The 24086-nt window shown below is 41.5% G+C and overlaps 1 protein-coding gene across 1 annotated transcript in view; it reads left to right on the top strand.

Annotated features, from left to right (window-relative positions):
- Positions 1–24086, top strand: part of LOC102100973 (uncharacterized) — a 263975-nt gene that overhangs the window by 81917 nt on the left and 157972 nt on the right. Inside the window, exon 2 of the mRNA XM_088053539.1 lies at positions 1055–1255. Within this exon, the coding sequence (XP_087909665.1) occupies positions 1094–1255 (162 nt within the window). The 5' untranslated portion in view covers positions 1055–1093. The remainder of the gene's footprint in view (positions 1–1054; positions 1256–24086) is intronic.

Below are 24086 nucleotides of genomic sequence, written 5' to 3'. Positions count from 1 at the left end.
AGTGAAAAAGGACATGGAAACTTAGGGAAGTATGGGACTAATCTGTGTCTGTATTTCATTTTCCAAATATTTATCTGGATTGAATAGGACCCTTAAGTTTTGAGAGGATAACTTTATCAGAGAAGAACAGTAAGTTAGCTGATTGGAGCAGGGTATCTTGCACAGTTAAAATCCTCAAGGCAAAGCCTGTTTCCACAAACACCTTCATCTCCTCCCCTGCATTGGGAAGCAGGGTTGCAGTGACATGGAGCAGTGACAGACACCTTCAGCTGCAAACCTACAAAAAGTCTGTTAAAGATAAAGACAATCTAGAGCATCTACAGAGTGTGCAGTATCAGCTGGTGCTGGCAGTGGACTGTGGCAGAAAGCCAAAGCTGTTTCCCTGGCACATATTCCCCCATCTGGGCAGTCAGAAGGGAAGAGCTGGTGGGGACTGAACATACTTTGCTGGGCCTATAGGATGCTACAGGACAGCATGTTACAATGGGGTTGTGTTTCAACAACTAGGTTATTGAGCACCATAAAATATAGCAAGGCCTGTATATAATAGCTGGTGTTCTGCAACCCCAGTGACTCACTGTGTCTCTCCTGAGGAGAGAAAGTCGCTGGAGCCACCTCCTGTGGCTGCTTGAAAGATACACCTTTGCAGGTCCCACCTGGTGCTTCTCACTTAGCACTCAATAAAAATCTCCCCTCTGCTCCTCTCTCCACTTACCATGTGCCAAGAAACATCCTTCTGTCACTGCTGGTTCCATGTGCCAGGTGGATGGGCATTGCAGGAGGTTTTCATCATGCTGCTTATCAGCTACCTCTGCTTCATGACGCAAGTATCTTCTCACTGTCAAACCCTCTGGCAGAAATTACCTTTAATTGGTCCATTCTGTGTAGGTTATCTAGATATGCTCTTTGATAGCAGTGCTATCACATTTATTTCCCAAGTAGCAGTAATTATTATTGAAGCAAAAAGTAAAAAATATTTTAGACCTCATATTTAGACCCAGTTTCCCACTCTTTTAGACACAGGATAGTGCCTTAACACTGTTTTCCTTACCAGGTTGTTTGTCTGAGTTCTGAAGAAGAGCATCTTTGTCCCATGGAGGAGCTGGAGAGGTCTCTATTGCTGACGGATTTGCTCTGGCACCTGATGTGCGTGCCAGCAGCCATCTCATCAGGGGGACGTGGACGTCACTGTCACCATAGAGACAGCAAGGAGGATTCGGTTTCAAAAGGTGAAGAGAAGCTGGGAAGTAGGAAGGTAAGCTTGGTCTGTGTCTCAGCTCATGAAGGATTTTAAAGTGATGCTATGTTTAAAAGGATGCCACAGTAGAGGAGCGCTCTACTGCATATTTATACACGTGTGTGGAAATGTGCATCTAAGTATTGCTTCCTATATGTATATTTACATGTACTCTTTGGAAAAGACTTGGGTGCAAATGAATCCAACACAGGTTTTTAAGAGCCTGCTAGCGCTCAGTTTGTGCTCCTCCACTTAATTCTTCTTTTGCAGGTGATGTAAAAAAATAAAGCATTATGTTTAAGGTTTATTTTAAGAAGTTATAAAATATCCACTGCCTCAAGATTTTCTGTTTTTCACAGGAGCTGAGGGAGCTGTGGTGTGTTCTAAATTAACGTGGTTCACTTCTTCTTATGGTCTTTGGTCATGCTCTAGCAATGGTAAAGCAGTGGTGAAAGTTGACAGGCAAGGTAGGGATCAGCCATGAGTCACTGTTTAACCACATGGGACTTTTAAAGCCTGAGTCTATACTGGCCTGGGACAGCTTGCAGATCTCTCTCTGCCCACTCTTATATCAGCAGATAAAATCACCCCTCCTGAGGGCTTACCCCATCCCTTAAAGAGATAACCTCCGTGATGAATGAACCTGTTTAAAGCTTCAGTTTGCACGCTAATAATCCCCAGCAGGGTGCTGACCCCAAAAGGATGTTTCTTGTACCTTGGAAGCAAAAGGTAATTCACAGGTATGGCTCTGAGGGGAGTGGTGACAAGGAGGAGTGCATCCAGCAGAGCGACAGATGAAGTCTTGAGTCATGCCATTACTGCAAAAAGGGTGGTAGAAGGCTTATAGTGACTGATAAAAGACCTTGTCTGCAATGCTGTGAGGTTCTGGATGCCACTGGAGAGGATGTGGCTGGGTGCATGCTTCTGATCTTGGGCCAGAGATGCTCAACAGAGCCCTTGAGCTCCTCTTGTCTTTGCCCAGCCTGCCACAGCTCCAGCAGGAAATAGCCAGAGCACAGCAGGTTTTTTAACCATGACACACTTGTCTTGACAGCTGGAGGAAGTCTGGCGTGGGAGCCAAATCTCCTGGCTTTGTGTGAGCTCTGGGGTATCTTTCCTGTTTTGGGAATTCCCCGCTGGGGAGGCACCACTGCTGTTTGGAGCAGAGTTCAGATCTCAGCCCCTGGGGCCGTCCACTCTGGGAGACGTTTTTGGCAAGAATAAATATGTTTTGCTATTTTTGAGTCTCTTTGACTTTATAAATAGCTAAGTGACAAGTAAAATTTGGGTATTCACCCTATGGCTGAATTTTCCGCAGGGCTGTTTGCATGTGTGCGTAATACCATTTATATTTATTATTCCTGCTGCTGTCGTCACTCACACGTTTTCTGCAAACAGAACAAAAGGCTTCCTTTGCAGTCAGCTCATGGTCCAACTGCTGCACAAAGACAGTGGAGGGCACAGAGAGTGCCTGGGGGGCACAAGGAATCCTTGAGATAACATTGCTTGGGCTTCTGTTGTCAGACCTCTACAAACCATGATAATGCATGTAGGCTTCATGCTAATGAGAGGCAGCCAGAGTGTATGTGAAGAACTGAATTGTCTATTTACATGCAGCTGGGGTTTGCATTTTTGGGGGTACTGTTGTTGGGACATGTAGGGAGCTGGCTGACTTCCGTAACAAACTGCATTTTTAACTGATTTTATCTGATGGCTGCTGCAGGATCTTGTCTACCCAGATTTTAGTCATTCACTCTGACTTCTGTTTTAGGAACCTTCTGACCAAATTGATCTTTGGTATCAATATAAAAATCTGTGCTGGTGAACTTTTGGGTTTAACTCACTTTCTGGGATCAGCCTATGTCTCAGTTATGGTTCACTCTCATCATTAATCATTTGATCAGGCTTTTTTGAGAAAACAGAAACTGTGATTTTGTTAGATTCAGAGTTCATCCAGCTCACTTCCCAGTCTCCCATGGTGGTGGTCTCCAGCTGCTTCAGCAAAAAGAAAAAGAAATCCTGCATTAGGCAGGAAGGAGATAAGCTCTCTAAGCTGTAACAGAAACTTTGCTTTCTTCAACAGACAAACCATTCTCTGAGAACTTGATTACCAATTAAGATTACTACAAAGCCAGAGTTAAGAGAGGAGTTAGATACCAGCATTATCTAGCAGATCTGATCTGAAAGGTTTTACTGGTGCAGAAGCCACTTCTGAGTGACAGCAAAAGCAGGAGGACTGCACATAAAGATGGACTTGACCTCCAGCCTAGAGCCCTGAACTTGGCACATTTAATCAGTTACTTCTCTATTAGAGGGGCTAATTAGCCACTCCTCTGGTTGCTCATCCCCTGCAATCTGCTCTTGCCATAGTGTGTGTATGTTTTATCTGCTGGGGAAGAATTGGGAGCAATACCTATTCTAACAAGAGCCACCTTTCCCCCCGCCCTTGTTAGTGGTGTGGGTAATGAAATTCCTCTGCTATATACCTCTCCTATAATGCTTCTCACTTGACAGCCTATATGAAGTGGTCAAGTCCTGCATCTGGAAATTATGCAGTAACAATATATATTTTTTTCCTGCCTACAGCAGGAATATTTATATATACCAGATTTATGCCATGGTCTTATGAGGTGGTACAAGAAGTAAAGCCACAGCAGCTATCTTGCTTGTGGTGTTATTGTGTGATACTGTCATGTCTTCATAAGATTTTCTCAGGTTTTCTTTTGCTCAGGCTGTTAAGATTGACTGTAGTTGTGTTTTTGCTTTAAGAATAAGGGAGTACTTCTTCCATTATGCCATTGGGTTTGTTGGCAGGTAGCTAATTTACAAATTTGTGTTGAAAAGGTAGGAAAAAGAAAATGTGAAACTGATACTGGGCATGATATCAGAATATAGAGATGCTTACTCACTGTCAGCATCTGTGGTGATCATAGTGATCATTGCCCAAAATTAGATAGTGCTTTTTCGCTATACACTTCCATACACTGGGTTACTTGCTTGGATTTTTCAATTGCCTCTGAGTTCAATCCTTCAAGTGTCACTTAAGATACTTACAAGCCTGTTTATTTTCACCTATGCTCATTCTGTAGGAGGATGAAAGAAGCAAAATAACTGTTCTGAGTGCTTGGTGTTACTGTGGGGGTATTCAATCCCTTTCCATGAATCAGTAGACTTTGGGGAGGATTTCCGTGTGTGTCTAAATCCTGCTGTGCTGTTGCCCTTTCTCTCAGATTGGGCCCCAGCCAGCAAGGAAAGATTTTCAGGCAATCCAGCCAGGATTTTTCCATGTGATAAAGGGAATGATGAAGAACTCTAAGCTCTGAACAGATGACTCAGTGCCTCTGGTGCTGAGTTAGACCTATCACTGTGCTTATTGCAGAGGCACGCAGTCCACACCCAATTTCATCCTCTGCCCACACACAAATGTGTCATCTATCTCTGCATGACTAAAGTGCTCATATCAGACATGTTTACCTGGAAAAAAAAATGTGGGAATTGTCCTAAAAGGTGCTATAATATGCTTCCAGTTTCTTTCCTCTTTGGTCATTCTGTTCCCTCTTTGGATCTGTTACACCTTTTAGGGGGTCCACTTGTGCCTACACAGTAGGTGTGTATGGGAGAACTGTATTTGCAGGGACATTTGTAAGTCATATCAGTCTAATAAAACGTAGCAGGAGGGATCCTGTGAGATAAAACAATGTATGGAATAGAAATGCATCCCTTTGCTTATTTTGAGTATAAATATTGTCTCTTAATGCCAAGTATTCCATGCAAAGATTAGTTTGGAATAGTGGAATTGATAAAGGCATATATATGCTCTTTGTTTTCATGAATAGCAGAGGATTAAAATGTGGCTGCATTTGACATCCATATGCAAGTCATGCGAGGTTCAGTTAAATTCTATAAAATTTAGTGCTATGAAATTCATTCACCTTCACCACACTGTGTAAGAGAAGCTGTGATATCATTCAACTATTAGGAGAAAGTGACTTTCCAGGCTAAAGGAATGTGAACAGGTGTATCTTATGGTTTTATATTAAAATTACAAATGTATAAGAGATGCAGCCTTCCATGGCCTTGATCAAAACTTTAGTGTATGCTTTTGTGTATCTCTGAGATTAGAAATGCAAAGCAAGGTTCTCTGGCTTTTGTGAAAGATGGCCTCAAGCCATCTTTCAGAGCTCAGGACATCCTTAGGCAAAGTGTAATGAGGGTTTGTCTCAAAGCAAAGGTGGAAGCTGAGGCCTGGTTCATGAGAAGGTGGTTTCCAAGCCCTCACTAGAAGAAAAAGAGGTGATATGATCTTCTGTCTGTGAAGAGTTTTTCCAGGTGCTGCTGACAGAACAATTGCTTTCTAATGTTAAACAGCCTAGAGCTGGAGGAAAGGGAGATTTCTTCTGTGGAACTGGGAAAAGAAGGGAATAGAAAGAGAGGGAAAATCAGTTTCCCTAATCTCCTTTACACCCCTCAGAGGACTTAAGGAATCAATGCCTTCTGAGGAAGGGATACACAGAGGTTTTGTAGAAGACCAAGGTTTAGACCACTGATCATTAATTTTCTCTTGGTTCACTTTCCTTTTTCTGCCTGTCCCAAGAATTCCCAAATTAAACTAAAACCAGAAGATTTCAGAGACCTACTTCTGAACCCAGTCATGGCTGAGTCACATCCTGCCTTACCTGGCATTGCACAAACGACCCAGAGAAAACGGCATGATGTGACTCCTCTGTGGTAACTTAAATGAGAAGGAGGGTTGTTGGCATGCATTTCTCAACATGCGGTACAGTAAAACACTTTTTTGCAGAACTGTCAGCAAAGGCTGTTGCAGAACAAAGGAGGTACAGGCATTAATCTGGGATAATGATGGACAAGAGGTGGCAGGAGGATCTGAGAATATGTGAGTCTCTTAACTTGTGACAATTTTTACTGGAAAGCCAGGAACACAGGTTTGACTAGTTCCCAAACAAGTCTAATTTTTTGGCTAGTATTTAAGAAACAACTTGCAGTATTAATGGCAGCAATACAAAGGAAAGAGAAAGATCTTTATCAGCTATTTTCACTTTGTCTTTAGTTAACTTTTATATATAAAAATATTCAAAAATAACTGTGCAAACATAAATCACACTGTGTTGTTAGTCTTTGAGTTGAAATATTGTTACATAGGAATAGAAACAAACAGGAGCAAAGAATTTAATTCCACAACATCTCCAAGTGACAAGAGGTGTTAGGGGTTGCTGCTGGGGACATCTTTGTTGGTGGCTGGACAGTGGGACTGAGGACAGCCTCATCAAGTTTGCCAGTGACACCAAACTGTCTGGTGCAGGTGACATGCAGGAAGGAGGGGATGCCTTCCAGAGGGACCTCGAGAAGCTTGAGAGATGGCACTGTGCGAACCCTGTGAAGGCTGAGTACAAGGTCCTGCACCTGGATGGGGACAATCCCAAGCACAAATAAGGTTGGGTGGAGAATGGATTGAGAGCAGCCCTGAGGAGAATGACTGGGGGGGTGCTGTTGGCAAGAAGCTCAACATGACCTGACAATATGTTTTTGGAGTCCAGAAGACCAACAGTGTCCTGGGCTGCATCAAAAGAAGGGTGATGAGGTCAAGGGAGGTGATTCTGCCCCTCTACTCTGCTCTCACGACACCCAACCTGGTTACTGTTCTGGATCCCCAAATATAAGAAGGGAGCTGTTGGAAGGAGGTAAGGGCCACAAAGATGATCAGGGGGCTGGAGAACCTCTCCTGTGAAGTCAGGCTGAGAGTTGAAGTTGTTCAGCCTGGAGAAAGAGAACACTCTAGGTAAACCTTAGAGCAGCTTTCCAGTTTCTGAAGCAGGCCCACAAGAGAGCTGGAAGGTATTTTTTACAGAGGGTTATAGTGATAGAACAAGAGGTAATGGCTTTAAACTGAAAGAGGGTGGGTGTTTGTTAGATGGAAAAAAAATTCTTTATTGACATTGAGGTGAGGCACTGGCACAGGTTGCCCAGAGAAGCTGTGGATGCCCATCCCTGGCAGTGTTCAAGGCCAGGTTGGAGGGGGCTTTGAGCAACCTGGTCTATTGAAAAGTGTCCCTGCCCATGGTAGGGGGGTTAGAACTGGATGATCTTTAAAGTCCCTTCTGAACCAAACCAGTCTGTGATTCTTTGAAATGCGAACAGAGGTTGAACTCAACACGGTGTTGTGGTTTTGAATGTGGGACTATCACTACCAGCAGCTTCCTAAATTCGGGATTTGGAGCACACTCGCTTCTTGAGTGTAACAATTGCTGGGAGAAACTGCATTAAAAAAAACCCAATTAGTTTTCCACATAAGTCAGAGACTTATCCTCTATGAGTATAGAATGATGTAGCTCTGCTAAAAGATTTTGGGTAACAGTCTGTGGAGGCCTAAGTCCTGGTACAAAATACTTGTTAATATCCACTAGTTTTCCTCCTATCACCTGAAACAGTTTCATGTAAGAACAGGCAAATTTACTGCTGATATGAAGCCCTATCTGATTTGGTTTCATATGGCCTCCTTCTTCTATATCCATGCTCATACAATGTTTTACACCCACACAAAGTTTCTCAATTTCCTTCACTACCCCTTTCAAGTATCCTTATGTTATATGAAGCAGCTGCTTGTGTTTAGTAACTTTCTGCACCTGTGGTGCTTTTGGTCTAGGACACTGAAGTAGAATTTCCTCACTTGGCGATGTTGAGATGAAAACTGTGCCCCTGGGCTCAGTGCTGGAAAGTACTCAGTGTATTCAGTAGCACCATTTGCAGATGGTGTGAAAGAAGCTGCTCTCAAGGCATCTTGTCAGCATCAAGGACGAACATTCATGGTCCAACCTGAAGCAAATTCTTTGACACCCTGATATGAAACCAGCTTCTTCCTGTTGCCTGTGTGCCAAAGGAAGCTGTTTCCTAGGAGATGAATAGGGTATGAAGTGTACACTTCACATCTAGACTCATGTAATTGCCTTGCATGTTTCAGGAGAAGGGAGGTTGCGTGTTCCTGGTCAGCTTGCATCCAGATGGCAGCTTATAGGTTGAGATTTTTTTTGGAGGATGCCAGACAGGCTTGCTCTTCATTGTAACAAGGGTTTTACCTTGCTGAAACTCTTTAAGTTACTTTAGGTTACTTTCCTTCTCACCCCAAATTAAATTTCTAAAAATGCATTTTCCTCATCACAGGAAACCAATGACCCCAGTAGCTGTGCTCAGGTGCAGCCATGGCTGAGTGTGTGGAAAAACTCAAATCCTCTGCCAAACCAGTTGTGCTGGAGCAGAGTTTTCCTTTTCTTTCCTGCAACTTTTCCTGCACTGTCAAAGTAAGTTCCCCTCCAGGGAATGGCTTTGCTGCTAGGATGTATTCCCAGTGGCTATTTCAAAATCTAGTTTCTGTTTCAGGCATGACAGACTCGGGGGGTTTGAAACAGGTCCCCTAGTCTGGATAGCTTTCCCAACTTATTTGTCCATGCCATCCATCAATCTTAGCAGTTAAACTTGGAGACATGTCCAAGATTACACAGTGAACCTGAATCAAAACCAAGAACTGAATCTAAGATTTTTGGTTCAGTCAGAATATCTTGGTTCCTGAAATTTCCTTCCTTTCTGTGTTTTTTCTGCTTGTGGGAGGGAGGGCAGGAAAAACAAAAATTAGTGATTTTAACCCATGAATATCTGCAAGTGTTTTGTTGTGGGATCTATGGGATAGTGAATCCAGATCCATCTTTTTGTTAAGGTGAACCCACCTTTGAACTCATTATTAAAGACTACAAAAGTGGTTATAATTCTTGTAAGAATTATGTACATTATATTTTATTGTATTTATTATAAACAAAGCAACTATTTTGAAAAATATCATGTCTATTGTTTTTGCTGATGGGATGACCAGGAAGACTCCTAGTTCTGATCTGTCCTGTTGCTTTTCTGTACTATCATTGTAAATGTTTGATGGAAAAAATGAGTCAATACAGTGAAGTGTTGTTTTCTTCATGAAACCACCACCTTAAAGACTTTATTTGCATGCAAGAGGAAATGCTTTCCTTCCCTGCAGAAGTATGGACTTCAGGACCTCTAGCCAAACACCATAGATAAGTCTATTTTATTGGCATGAAACAGTGTTTTTAGGGCAGAATAAAGTGCTAAGAAGCTTATAATATGCTACTGAGTGCCAGTGCTAATATCATATTTATTGTTCTATCAGATAAGTTGTCATGGTTTAATACAAGGGAAAGAAAGAAGCCCTCAAGGTTAGAGGCAAGCTTTAATGTCCACTTTTCCTTATGTGCTGTTTTTGGTTTGAGGGACGTTATTTTTCTTCACAGTGGCTGGTATGGGGCTGTTTTGGATTTGTGCTGAGCACAGAGTTGATGACATAGAGATGTTTCTCTTATTGCTGAGCAGAGCTTGTACAGAGCCAAGGCCTTTTTCTGCTTCTCATGCTGCCACACTACTGAGGAGACATGAATGGGGATGAATGGGAAGCTGGGAGGAGACAGCCAGGACAGCTGATCCAGATATCTCCAAAGGGATATTCCAGACTGTATGGCATCATGCTCAGCACGTAAAGTTGGGGAGAAGAAGGATGGCAGAAATGTTTGGAGTGATGGTGTTTGTCCTCCCAAGTAGCCATTACATGTAATGGGACCCTGCCCTCCTGGAGATGGCTAAACACCTACCTGTCCATGGGAAGTACTGAATTAATTCCTGGTTTTGCTTTGCTGGTGTGAGATACTTTTTCTTTCCATATTAAGTTGTCTTTATATCAACCCACGGGTTTTCTTTTACACTTTCAATTCTCTCCCTGATCCTACAGGTGGGAAGTGAGTGAACAGTTGTGCAGGACTTGGTTGCTGGCTGGCATTAAACTACAATACCTTATTGTTCATATAAAGTGACATTGAGAATCCATTCTTCTGATGCAATTAAGCGGCTGAAGGAATTGCATGTGGCCATGCAGTTAAAGGACAGGCTCCATGTTAAATTCAGTCTGCAGTCCTGCAGTCCTGCTACTGCAGAGGACCTTTGGGATCTCAGAGAGTCCTGCTGGATTTTGCTTGAGCAGTGACTTTCCCACACACAGCTCACTGCAGCATAAACTCTTGTGATAATCTTTGTTTTCTTTTCTGTTGTTCTGTTCTTTTCTGTTCTGTGTTTTCATTCCCCAGTTGTGGGGATGCATGTGAGAGATCCAGCAGCTTCACTCATTCAACAGATGAAGATATTTCCTAGTCCAACTGTCCACTGCTCTGGAAGCATCTACAAAATCTCTTGAAAGACAAGATTTTACATCCTTAATTCAGATATTGAAAAGGTGAAGGGAAGAAAGGGAGAAAGAGGAAACAAAGGAAAAAAGGGATTTTTTTTTAAGGCATTCTTTATGAATCTTAAGGAAGAACAGTTGCTTTTTCACCTTAAAGATTACCTTTGCCAAAAGTGTAAAGTGTAAGAAGTAACTATCCAAAGCCTTAAACTTAACCTATGGGATTATTGATAAATTCAGACTGAAATGTCATCCATTTATGATTCATGAGTTAAAAGTGGGAGGAGAATGAATCCACCCATTCTGACACAAGGATCCACATACAGTTGCCACAGTTGCGATGGTTTCCACTTGCAGCATGAAAATTCTTAACTAGGAAGACCACATCAGTCAGCCAGGGCCTGAAAGCACTGCATTCTGCATTTTACTACTACTGCCCTTCTATACTCTCTGTCAAGTACAGAGGGAAAACACAGGTTTGGTTCAGATGGAACAACATGGAAGATCTGCTGAAGGTTTCTTTGAAATCCTGGCGTGAGGAGGCAAGGTGCCACTGTGAAGAATCATGTACTCACTTGTAGATCAGGGCTGTGTTAGCCCTTTTAATAATCTCTTGAAGTCTGAGGGAGAGATTGAGTCTACAAGAGTTTGACATGACCTTATGCAAATTCTCAATTAGTTTTGGGGCTAACAATTCAGGAGGTGAATTGATTTAAAGGGAGGGAAGTAAACCAGTGATGTTAGTTTTAATGTTTTCAGCTATCACGGGAAAAACCCACAAGAAAATATCATCTGGAATAACCATTCCATATGAATAATTCTTGTAAATTTCTGTCCAACCTGTGACGTATCTCTGTGAGTATTAATACTTCACAAAGGTCACTTCTGCTGTTTCTACAAGCTTCTATGGATTTCCTGAGGTTTCTTGCTGTCCCTACATTTTGGATGGGACTTGTATAGTATATTGACTTGTAGTATATTGACAGCATCCTCTCAAGATTTCCAGATCCAGGGGTAGTCTCCTCATTGATCCCAGTGGGCTCCATGCCTTGTTTAACTTCTGCACATCACCATGTAGGCTGCAGAGGGACAGTCTGACAAAATCAGTCTTGTCTCAAAAGTTGCTGCTCGTGAATAGCTGGAAGTTAGTACTGCTCCACTGAGCAATCTGTGGCCCCTGTTTTGGGTAGTTAGTAAACCAGGCCAGCACAGGCTTCACTTGAAGAAAAAGCAGTAGAAAGTGACAACTGGTAAGGGCTTTTAACCTGTCAGTTTTAAATTTTTGGATTCTGTTAAGAAGTTAACCCCTGGTCAATACATGAATAGGAATGAATAAGGGTGACAAGAAATTGTATACAATCTCATGTTATAGCAGCACTGTTTTTAACTCTGTATTGTCTGCTGTTAAAATTTTCATGAGAAAACCCTCAGTTTATTAGGGTATGAAAAAACCATGAAATTTCTGGTGAAAAAGAGCTTAGTGTTTGGTTTATCTTATGTCTGCTTCAATGGTTTTAGTTTTTATAGTGTGACTGATCAGCAGTACGTATCTGAAACTGTTTTCATCCTCACCAAATGAGGAATAGTTCTCTCAAATCAGAGAAATTATACTTACCTGAAAAGATGCTAGAATGAGTTCTCTAAGTCCTTAGTTTGGTATTGGAGGGAGGGAGAAGGAAGGATGAGGGGTCAGAAAGAAAATGAAGTGTAATCATGTCTTTTCAGTTCTGCGGAAATTTTCACACAAATGTTCTCAGTTGGGAGTGAGCTTATACATGAGTCTGCTGTGTTCAATAAAGTAATTCATGAAAGCAAAAAGTGTGTACATATATCTTTTTCAGGATTGAGACCTATATATTGCAGAGTTCCTCCTTGTTTAATGTCTTCTCCTCAATATGTAAGATGCTTTTACATTCTACTTATTGTCCAAACCAAATCCTAACTAGGCAGTCAATGAACCTATAGACTGTAGTGTCTTAAATGAGTAAGTGACATGCTTTGTAGCTTTGCTCTTCAAACCCATTTCTGAAGTAGTGAAAAAATGCAGTATTTAAGTCTATTTTCAGATTGGGTGTGTGACCTAAGCAAAAGCCAAGAAATCCAAACCTCACTTATTTTCCTAACAAAGCAAGTGATGCTCAGAAAACAGCGTCTTCTGGCTCAACTTACCCACTTGTCAAGTGAAACTGTTTCTTCCTAGACAAGGTTATCAAAATGTTATAGTATGCCATTAAAACCTCAAAAACTTCACTGATCTGTAAGCCTTTTGATGACCCTGTGAGGAAAGGCAAATTCATTGCTTTTTTACTTACAGACTGCACCACTCCAAAACTGGAGAAGTAGGTGTGGGGCGTCAAGTTGTACCGAAATGGGTGAGAAGGAAGTAGGGCTGCCCTGCTCTTCTCCAAGGCAGTGGACAGGTGAGAAGACACACGCATAAAATGTGTGGGAACCCTCTCTGGATGTGTGCTGGATTGCTGCACATGGTAATGTGTCTCCTTCCTGTTTCTAAGTCCTCAAGTCATTGCTGGATGCTACCTCATTGAAAGTTTTTTGTTGTTGTTGTTTTTGTTTGGTTTTTTGTTGTTTGTTTATTTGTTTTTTATTTTATTTTAATTAGCCATAACTCTTGTAATATGCCATTGGTAATAGATGCCATTCTAGGTCTCACAATATCAATCAGTGTAGTTTTTCAGTGTTCTGCTGCAGAGGAACATAAATAATTTTAGAATCTCAGTTTATGGGGCTGGTAGTAAACTTTAATGTTGTTATGGGGGTCTAGTTTCAGTACATGTTTTCTCTGATGGGAAAGCTCACTTAAGGATAATCTTTTTCCTTGATTTGTTTGTTGTGCCCTGGCTGTAGTGGCACAACCATGTGCAGGACCAGTGAAATGGTTCAATGTAAATAATAAAAAAAAGGTGTTTTGGGGACAGGTATTGTTAACCTGGCTTAGATTTACAGTAAATACAGCCCAATGAGATTTGAGTGAGCTGCTTTCCAAGGATAGGAATGAATGGCTGGAGAGAAGAAGGGGGCAAACAGCAGGAATTTATTGAACTGCTGCATTACCAAGGAGAGCATGTCATGGGATTGCTGCTGACTCTTCTGCTCTATAAGAAGAAGTCACGCAGAGGGGCATATCAGTTTTACAGTTTCTCCATTGGTTAGAAAACAGCTTTGGGCCTATTGGACATGCCATCTATCCCATAATGCAGGAATTTGAAAGCAGTCATGTTTGACTATTTGCTTGTTCAAGGTCCTGAGGTAGCTTTCTTTTGCATGCAATAAATGAAACATCACTAGCATTTATTTCAAAGGGAGATTTGGTCCAAGAATTCAGATCTTGAAATCAGAATTTCAATTGCTGATTTCCTGTCTGGGACAAAGAAACTTCACACCTAGCTGCTGACTGAAGATACCAAGTTTAAAACATGCCAGGCACAATTTTCCTGCTATTATTGTTTGAAAACTAATGGAAACCACTGCAGACATTGAACTATGTGCGTCTAGGTCTTATGAGCTAACTGGGTCTCAAAAACCAAGCTGTAACTCTGCTTATTAGTCAAAATACGTCTTTATACACTGCCATTTCTAATTAGTGGTGTGCAAATTAGAAATGCATACCAAATTCCCTAATTCCCTGTCTACTTTTTTCCGCTTTCTCAATTACAGAAGCCATTGCCTCAGTTTCCCTTCATTTATACTTAGTGGTTGTGTCTCACTAAGAAGTGCCTGGCAGAGGAGTGCACTCACTGGGTTGAATATATTGATATATATGTATAGTCAGTGTCAGCTGGCATATAGGCTGATATAAGGGGCACTAATGGGAATGTATGAACAAGTAGCCTATGTTGTTTCATGTTGACACGTATATGACACTAATCCGGAAACTCCTGCCAGAGGCGAGTGAAATATGTTTTGAGCAACTAGCGGTATTCCTTCTGGGACTGCTCATACAGTATGATTTCTGTCTCTTTGACTGAAAGAAAACTCTCCTGATCTATTAGCAACAGTATTGATATCTGAAGTGACGTATGTAACAAGTGCAACTTTTACAGGAAGCATTTTCCTGTATTTTCCAGTGAGTCCTTGCTTATACTCTTACTTAATTCAGAGGGAAAACCCTTTAACATTACACTTTCATATATATATATTTGAAATTTTGATCTTTGAACTAACAAACAGCAAAACTAAATTTTTCCTAGGGCAGATTGTGCTATTTACAGTGAAACTTTCTTGGAAAACCATGCTCCAATCATTGTAGACTGATCCCCTAAACTGCAGGGTGCATGAAAATAACTTCTGATTGGTTTTCTTTTGTATGTAGCAGTAGTGGTAACCAGAAAATGAAAAGTACTTGTTCATGAGGAAGTACTGAGCTCTATGGCAAACACAAAATAAAGTCAGAAAATGAACTACTTGTTCCCTGAAAATAAATTAGGGAGGAAACTCAGAAACAGTTTTAAAAAGAAGTTGGGGCTCTTGTCCCAAGACAATGTTGACTAATAGTAAGTATTTTATACTTAGATTTTTTTATTTACTTTGTATATGATGTCTGCTTAGAGATTACAATGCTGTTTCTGCACAAGCAAAATCATTTAAACTTTTATCTCTTTTTTCAGGATTTCATGTGCAGCTCGATACTTTAACATTCTTCTGTAATGTGAAGGCCATGTAATTTAAGAATTGCAAGTCACAAAACTTTCTGTAATGAAAATAATTTTTTTCTTTTTGCTGGTTAAGAGCTGGGATGTGGGTGGGAAGTGAAAATTAAGGACAGTGGCAGTGCTGAGGTTCCTGATACCATGTTATTGCATCCAGAGTGGTGTGCAAAAATTCACCATGGCTGGTAGAATCACGAAGGTAATGAGTATTGCTGTGCTTCTTTTACAAGTGGAAAACTGGAGGAAAAAGAATTTTTTGCTTGCCCATAACCATGAGGAGCATGATTTTCTTACTGAGCTTGGTCACTCAATCCTGCTGCCTGCTACCACCTTAATCTGAGCCATCTCCAAGACTTGCAGTGGGCAATTCTGGAAAAAAAAAAGACAAAAAAAAAAGACTGGGAGCTTTTCATCATCCTCTTCTGGAAAGCCTTTTGTCCAGGCTGGGGCTGGTGTTGTTCCTCAACCCTTCAACAGTGACTTTCAGTTGAAGATCACTAAAAATTTCAGTACTCTTAAACAAGAGCCCTGGGACTTCATCAGGAGTTGATCATCCATAAGCCAGGCTCTGAAGCAGTGTGGTCAAAGTTCATGTGTGCTGCTTTTCATTTGGTGGGAAATGGGAATACTGGAATGGTGACACAAAACCTAAAAGTTTGGTATTTCCAGCTTCCACAGGAATTGCTGGTTTGGTCTGAGATTAAATTTTGTCATAGTAGCTTGTGTGGGGCTGTGTTTTGGGTTTGTTATAGCAGTGTTGATAACACGGGGATGTTTTAGCTATTGGTGAATAGTGCTTACAGAGTGTCAAAATCTTTTCTCTTTCTCAAACCACCCCATCAGTGAGTGGGCTGGGACTATGCAAAAGGTTGGGAGGATAAGAAGTTGGGACAACTGACCCCATTTGACCAAAGGGATATTCCATGACATATGATGTCATGTTCAGCAATAAAACTGAGTGTGAGGGGAGTGGGTGAAAGGTGTTTGGGGACTGGCTGGACATCAGTCGGTTGGTGGTGAGCAATTGTTTTCTTTTGCATCACTGTTTACTTGTGGTTCCCTCCCTACTCCCTTTCCTTTTTTATCCCTCATTTAAAAACATAAATTCTGGCAGCTCAGAAGGTCAACCGTATCCCAGATTGCATCAAAAGCAGCATGGGCAGCAGTGCAAGGGAAGTGATTCTACCACTCTATTCTGCTCTGGTGAGACCCCCCTGGAGCTGCATCCAGCTCTGGAGCCCTGAGCACAGGAGGAAGGACATGGACCGGTCGCAGCAAATCCAGGGCAGGGCCACCAAGATGATCGAAGGGATGGAGCACCTTTCCTATGAGGAAAGGCTAAGGCAACTGGGATTGTTCAGCCTGGAAAAGAGAAGGCTTCAGGGTATTCTAATCATGACCTTTCAGTACCTGAAGGGAGCCTATAAGAATGATGGAGATGGACTCTTTACAAGAGCACATAGTGACAGGACAAAAGGGAATGGCTTCAAATTAAAAGAGATTAGGTTTAGATTAGATATCAGGGAGAAATTCTTTATTGGAGGGTGATGAGTTTCCCAGAGAAGATGTGGATGCCCCATTCCTGGAAGTGTTCGAGGCCAGGCTGCATGGGGCTTTGAACCTGGTCTAGTGAAAGGTGTCCCTGCTCATGGCAAGGGAATTGGAACTGGATGATCTTTAAGGTCCCTTCCAACCCAAATCAGTCTATGGTTCTAAACTGTCTGTATCTAAACCCATGAGTTTTTGTACTTTTATCCTTCTGTTTCTCATCCCTATTCTACTGAAAGGGAGAGTGAGTGAGCAGCTGAGTGGTGCTTAGTTGCCTACTGAGGTTTAACATTAGAAAAATCATCTATTCATCTTTTCAGGCACACAGAAAAAGACTAGGAACATCACAACCTATCAAGTGAAGGAATTGAATGTGAGCCTAATTTTGAGTGTGTTAATGGTCTTAAGACATATTGTCTAAAGACACATTGCAGTAAGCTCCTTTCTTTATGAATTAAAATAAAGAAGAATTAAAAATAAAACATATAGCATGGATCTGAGATTACTTTGAAGGACCTGCTCCCAAAATTGATGATTAAAGGAGGATAAGCACAATGCTTTTGGCTTCAAAGGTCAGTCCTGCTGAATTTAAGTGACTGATGGATTCTCTTCACTGGAGGTGTAATTTTCCCCTGAAGAAATATTTCTTAAAGACCAAGGCTGGCTACCTGGTATTTATGAGAGTCCAAAGGGAATTGCAAGCAGGGTTGTTAGGGTTATCATTTACTCAGTGGTTTCTGCCTATATTGTAGCACAGAGATCCCACAGCACTGGTTCTTAGCATGTGATAAATGGTGCCCCAGGTGCAGGTGAGGAAGGAGCGAGGGCAGCCCCCACGATGACAAACTGTTGCTTTGCTGCTCCTGCTCTGAACCTGCTGTTTCTCCTCCAGCAACCTCTGACACCTCAGCTGTGCCTGGCATTGCTCTCCTTGGCCAGTGATGGGAGCCTGCTAATAGGGCTGTGGTGCTAAAAGAGTGTTTTTGTGCATCTCTCTAATTCACCCATTTTTTCTATTAAAAATAGATTACTTTCGCTACAGAAGGTTATTAGTATATCTTGCATATTTAATCTAGCATTCTTAGTTTTTCCCCTTGTGAAAAAACAAAGCATAATTGGGCGAAAAATTAGAAAAAAAGGTGGAATAAGCAATTTAATAACATCTAAGTAATTGTTTTGCTTTGCCATTTTACTACAAATGGACTTAAAAATAACTCAAGTCCATCCCTAATTCATGCAAAATACATCAGCCAGGTATGAAATAAAATACCTGGTGGGATCTCAAATACTTTTTATGTTGTGTTTTGATTGCTGAGAAGATCATGTACTCTGTTTTTGCTGTACTCTTTAAGGACTGCAAGCTAGTTTAATGCAAATGATTCAACTGTTTTCCAGCTAAAGAAAATAGGCTGGTGAGGTTAACTAAGGCCACAGTCAGCATCAGTTGATGCAGTGTTGAATGTGTTACATGTTTGATACTATAAAGGAAAAAGGAAAAGCAATTTCTAACACCTTAATTTAAAAAAAAAAACAAACAAAAAACAATAAAGTGTCCCACACCAAAGCAAACAAATTAAAAAATTTCCCGGAAAACCCAAATTAGAGGAAGTTCTTGAACTCTAAGAAAATCAGTGTTTAGACCCTAACATTATTAATGTCTCTTCTGAACTCATTGTTTATCTATCTTTGCCTTTGCTGTCCTTATTTCCTCAATCACATTTTTTTCAGATGAAACTCCAAGTCTACCCAATGTTTGGATTCCTGGGCTGTTGTGGCTTTGCAAGTCCTTATTGCTGCATCTTTGGCTCTTCTACAGTGCACAGATGTTGACTGTGGATGAAAATGTTGAGTTCACAGTTTATTTTAACGTGGTCAGTTCTCTTCTGCTGGCAGCTTTTCACCATTCTACTTTGGGAAAGGAGTTCTTTTGAGCTTTTGCTGCTTTTGGTTCGTACAGGTGGTTCCTTTTTGCTGTTCCCATATGCCACATGCCATAAGGGGAACAAGGGGAATAAGCAATATGCCATGCTATTGGGTTTAAAACTAGTTACCTGTTTCATTCAGTGGATGTACAGTTCCAGAAGCTGGAAAAGAAAGGCACGTACTACCTTGTTCTGAAAGCCCATCCCAGTTTTTGGAATCGGGAATTGGGACTGGGGTTGTTTTCTGAAACATACAATGACCAGATACATGACTTGAACCTATCTGCGGGTTCGTGCTGGGGCTTTATTTTCAATGTTGCATAGTGCCCTGGAGCAGGGAGCCTTGCAACAGCTGTGGGCTGTGGTGCAGGGGCTGTGTGGGCAGGGCTGGCTCTAGGAGAAGCAGGAGCTGCTGGATTCACAGCCCCCGGCATCGCTTCGATGGCCTTGGCACCCCAAGGAGGGCACCAAAATCAAGGAGCGATGGCAAAGGTCAGCAGGCTCTCAGCATCAGCAAAGCCTGGGCAAAAGCTCAGCCCTTCATTCATTAGAGAGAAACTGGAGTGACAATGCAGCCCTTTTCCGTGGAGCATTTGTGGCCCTGTCCACTGTCCATTGTATTGGTTTCAAATGAAACCTAAGCACACACTCAGAATTAGGCACTTCTTTGCCTGGTGCCCTCAGGAGAGAGAGTTTCCTCAAGTGGGGCCAAACATGTACTTTGTACAGGGCATCTTCTGACCCAGAAGGTCACCTAAGGCTTCTGAGGGACTCTGAAGGGATATTTTTAATTGTTCAAAGTCTTGTTTTGTTTTCAGGCTCAGCAAAATAACCTGAAAGTGTGTTTGTGTAAATGCACAAGGGAAAACCAGGCCAAGGAAGAAGCTTGCTATTTGTTGTGGGTCAGGTCCTGCAACTGTGGAGTCAGACTGAGTTTTGCCATTGATTTCAGCTGGCACAGGAGCAACCTCTCTGGCTATTTTGAATGAATAAATTTTATTCCCACCTAGAGACAAAAGTAGCTGGTATGAAATTGAGGCCTTTTCTCTGACATGATATATAAATTGTGAAGTTATTGTAAGTTTGCTTAATTATAACCTCAAAATAGAGGAAAATTTTCATCCGTTCAATGGAAATCCCAGCTCAGGGAATGAGGCACATGTAAATGCCAGATCACAGAAGTGTTCCTGTGTTTGACAGCTTTGGTATTGTAGTTTTCAGGTAAGGTGTATTCCACAGTAAACTGCATCATTTTAGTGGTTACTCTCTGCTGATAGGAATTATCCTTCTCGACTGCTTCCCCTTAAAATGGGTTTCTTGTTGGCATTGCTTCATCTGACCTTAAATTATGATTTTTTCATTTATGTTTATTAGCACATTGTTGGTTTTTTTTGGTTTTTTTTTATGATCTGATGCAAATTTGTTTTCAAAAAGAAATGAAGGAGCAGCACTACATCATCCCTTTGCTCTTTGACAAGGTCAGAGCAGGGATGGCACCAGGAAAGACCTCCCCCCCCACCCCCTCCTAGCAGGTTTACGGGCCGGTGCTCTCCAAGTCTGAGTGTTAAATCTAGTGGTATGAATTACTGGGCACTGAAAATTCAGATATACTGCCTTTCCTTTGTTGCAGGAGGAAGCATTTTTTGCTGCAGGTCTGAGAAAGGGCAGGCTGGCATGGAGAAAGAGGTAAGTGAAGAAAAAGCCATGCTTTCCAAAGAGAAAAGTTAAAGGGACTATTCCTAGCATTGCTGTTTCATAATATTATTTGTAGTGTGATGGGAGAGAAGTCAGCAGACGCATAGGCTCCTTTATAGCATTGACAAGTCAAGGAGATGATTAACGAGAGTACCAGACAATGTAATGGTAGGAGAAGGCCCACAGAAGTTAAACAAAAGTGCCTTCAGAATTTAGAGAATTCCCATGATCCATAGTAGGACCTCATTGTGCTTGTCTACTGTTTCTATTTTTGATTAGATTTATAAACACAGCACCACATATTTTCATGTGGCTCATAGCCCCAGGGCAGAGTGAGATTGACTGCGCTGAAACTGTGAGGCTTGTGAATTTCGGGCAAGGGATGGAGTGAAATAAGTAGTGTAATTGTTTTTGTGGAGTGACCGTGGGACCTCTTCTGTTCTGAATTACACATGGTTCAACCCTTTGACCCAACCAACCTCGGCAATGCCTGGTAGATCTCCTAAAGCTGCGCTGAAAGGTCCTATCAGTGACATGTTGGAACATTATCTGTCATGTGAGATGTGTGCCAACAACCATATTAAACTACATTAATTACTAGTGAGGCCATGTTTGTGACAATCTCAACTTCATTTAACCCATCATCATGTTAGTTATTGTTTAAACAGGAAGTACAAATGGGGACAATTTATGAAATCAAAATGCAGTACCAATGTTTTGCTTAATAAATTGTATGTTCTACTTTGTTTTATTTTCCTTCTAGTTTTTTTCTTCCCCTGGCGTTTTTGCTCTTGTCATCAGCTCTGTAGCTTGAGTTTTTTGAGGGCTTTTCTATTTTAAGAGCAAGCAATAAAAAGACTACTTCTTAGTAACTGAGCTAATACACCAGTGAGATTGTTGTTTCTTTCAGTGCAATTGTAAATGAAAGCTGACTGAAAGCACCACGTTTGTTTCCTAGCAAGAAGCAAGCGTGCTAAGATGGTTTGTGTAAGGCTGAAAGCTCACACGAGGGTTACTCGCTTGATGTACGCCCTCACTGCTTTACACTCCAGCTACAGTGGGGCTCTGTTCTGCCACGCTTGCACACCTCTGAGCATACACATGAAAGGAGAGTACGTTTCTTTTTGGTCGTCTAAAGACAATTTTCTCATAGGTCTGACCGTCTAGGTAGCAAAGCTTTCTCTGGGTCCTCAAAAGGCAGTCCAGTTTGTAGAAATTCCTAAGGATTCCTTGCACATGTTTTCTTTCTGAAGCGTTTCTGCATTTTATAGGGGAAGAGGCAAAAGCTGTCCCACGTGCTCCTGCGTGGGCAGTGTGCAGGTTCACTCATGCCTAGCTGTGCCTGGTATTCTATTAGACTAGACACACATAGTTACATCTTCCACCTACACACTGAGCTGCTCCTTTTCCACAGCCTTTTTCCTTTGGCCTCATTGTCTATCTAGAACAAACAAAGTATGAGGTTATTTCTTTATTTAATTTTATTTATTTTTGATTGCTGCAGAGGCAGCTGAAAACGTCTTTGACCCTACTAAGTTTCATTCTCTTTAGCAATGAAGAGTTTGTTTGCAAAATCTAACATGGAGTGCTTAAAGCAGACAGGTGCAAATATCAAGCTGTTTCTCTTTGGCTGCCATCCCTTAAATAGACAAAGTAATAGGCTTCGAGAAAGGAAAAGGTTCCAGCTCCAGCTGCATAAAGGAAATCCTTAACAGGGACTTAGCAGCTGGTTGTAAGAATTAAATGCTGTAAATACCAACTAATGCATTTGTGTGTGTGTAAGTGAGTTCACAGAGGAATAAGTGCTTAGTGAGGCTCCATCCCTTTTTATGCGAGAGGATCATTTGAAAACTGTGCTCTGCTTATCGTTGAAAGACTAATGCTTTTACTGAAGTGAATGAGAACAGAAGCCAACATACCTGTTCCTCTTTACCATTGTTACACTCCTTAGAGCATTTCAGGCGTTATTAGGTTCTTGGAGCCCTACCAGATCTGCAATATTTCCAGCTACTTCTCTTTTGGCTGTATTCAAACAAGGCCCCAAAGGAAAAAAAATAATAAAAAAACCCCAACAACCAACAACAAGACAACCAACCCACAAACAAAACCATGGATGAATCTGCTGAGCTAGTTTGCTGATGTTAGAAACAGTTGTTCATATTAGGAACACCTAATTTAATTTCATGAAAGAGACATAACATGCCAGTATGTGTATGAATCTAAGGTATGCATTTCCTAAAAGGAACTAAAACTCTGTCATTCCAAAGTTGCTCTTCTTTTTGACTTCCAGCTTGCATGGGGACTGCTGTCTGGAAGCAGTAACTTTAACTTTAACTCTAAGGCTGCTGATGAGGTCTGTCTGTGTGATCTTCGTAAGCAGATAAGGGTAGGGAGACAGCTCAGAGCAGAGCTTGTTTACAGCAGGACAGAAGAAAACAGCTAGACATAAATGAGGGCTGACGGTTTCATGAAGCACAATTGGTTGATCACAGATTCAATATGACTGCCCTGAACTGAGCGATGATCCGTACAGTATGCAAAATTCACTTTCTTGCTGGTCTGTGCCCACCAGCCTTCCAGCAGCTTTCCCAGAGCCCCTCAGCCACGGCTTTGAGTGGAACCAGAGCTGAACGCAGCATTGTTGTACCCAATTCCTTTTGACAACAATCACATTCTTTTAAAAACTTCATAGGTTTTAGTTGTCACTGGTTATAAATGAGGGTTTTTTCCCTCGCCATTGCTGCTGCTGCTGTTGTTGTGGTGCTCGCTGCTCTCCCATGGATGCGAGTGCTGCAGGTTCTGGTAGTCCCGGTTTTCCTTTGTTTCCATTGGTATCAGAAAGCAGGCGGTGCGCCTTAATGACAACGGCGTGCAAAAAAAGCCTTTAAAGGTTTAGATCACTTTTTGAGTGACATGGCGATTTGTCTGCACCGCGCTCAGACACTTCTAACTCCCCTTGTCTTTGCTGTAATGCTGCACACTCAAGGTAAAAAGACATTAAAAAAAAGAAATTAATAGGCAGGACTTCTTGTTTTTCAGCAACAGTCGTGGAGATTTGAGGTAGGATGAATTGCAAGATCACCCTTTAAACTTGACTTTGCAGGCAAAGGACAAAGGACATTCCCTTACTGTGTGCTGGTTGTGGATAGACAGATGTGATGCATTTGGTTTGTGGATGCAAGCTGTACCCCTGTCACCGCAGGTGTAAACCAGTGCAGCATTTTGCATCACTTTAGGCTCTGGCTTCAGGTTGTCAGGTTGTGCAACTTTTCTTTTTTTTTTTTTTTTTTTGGATAATATTTTGTAATCAGAGTAGAGGCTTTCTGTGCAGATGTGTGCTCATGTGCATTTGTCTCGGTATGCTCACACAACTGGACTTTGCCTGCAAACATTCCAAATGGTCACTGAAACATTTATTTAATTTGCTATTGAAAACCTAAGCTTTTCAGGTATGTGCGAACTGATTAAAGAACGTTTGCTTTAGACATAAATTTGCATAAATACATACATTAAGTAGTAGTGACTAACGATAAAATGAATATAAAATGCAACTGGATAATTTCCTGCCTATTTATTCTCTGATGAGAAGGCAAAGCATTGTAAGGGTAGGGGGGCTGGGAAAGGAAACCTAAAATAAAAAGCAGGGAGAAATAGTGTTATTTACACTGCTTAAAATTGCTCATGTGTAAAAGAGGGACGGATGAGGAAATTGGCTCTGGAAATAGGTATGAAAGGAAAATGTCTTCTAATTTCCTCTCAAGCACAAA

This window comes from Pseudopodoces humilis, chromosome 1 (assembly GCF_049639895.1).
Source record: "Pseudopodoces humilis isolate 2021_Gansu_Grassland_sample_001 chromosome 1, ASM4963989v1, whole genome shotgun sequence".
NCBI lineage: Eukaryota > Metazoa > Chordata > Aves > Passeriformes > Paridae > Pseudopodoces > Pseudopodoces humilis.
This window is presented reverse-complemented; position numbering and strand designations above follow the sequence as displayed.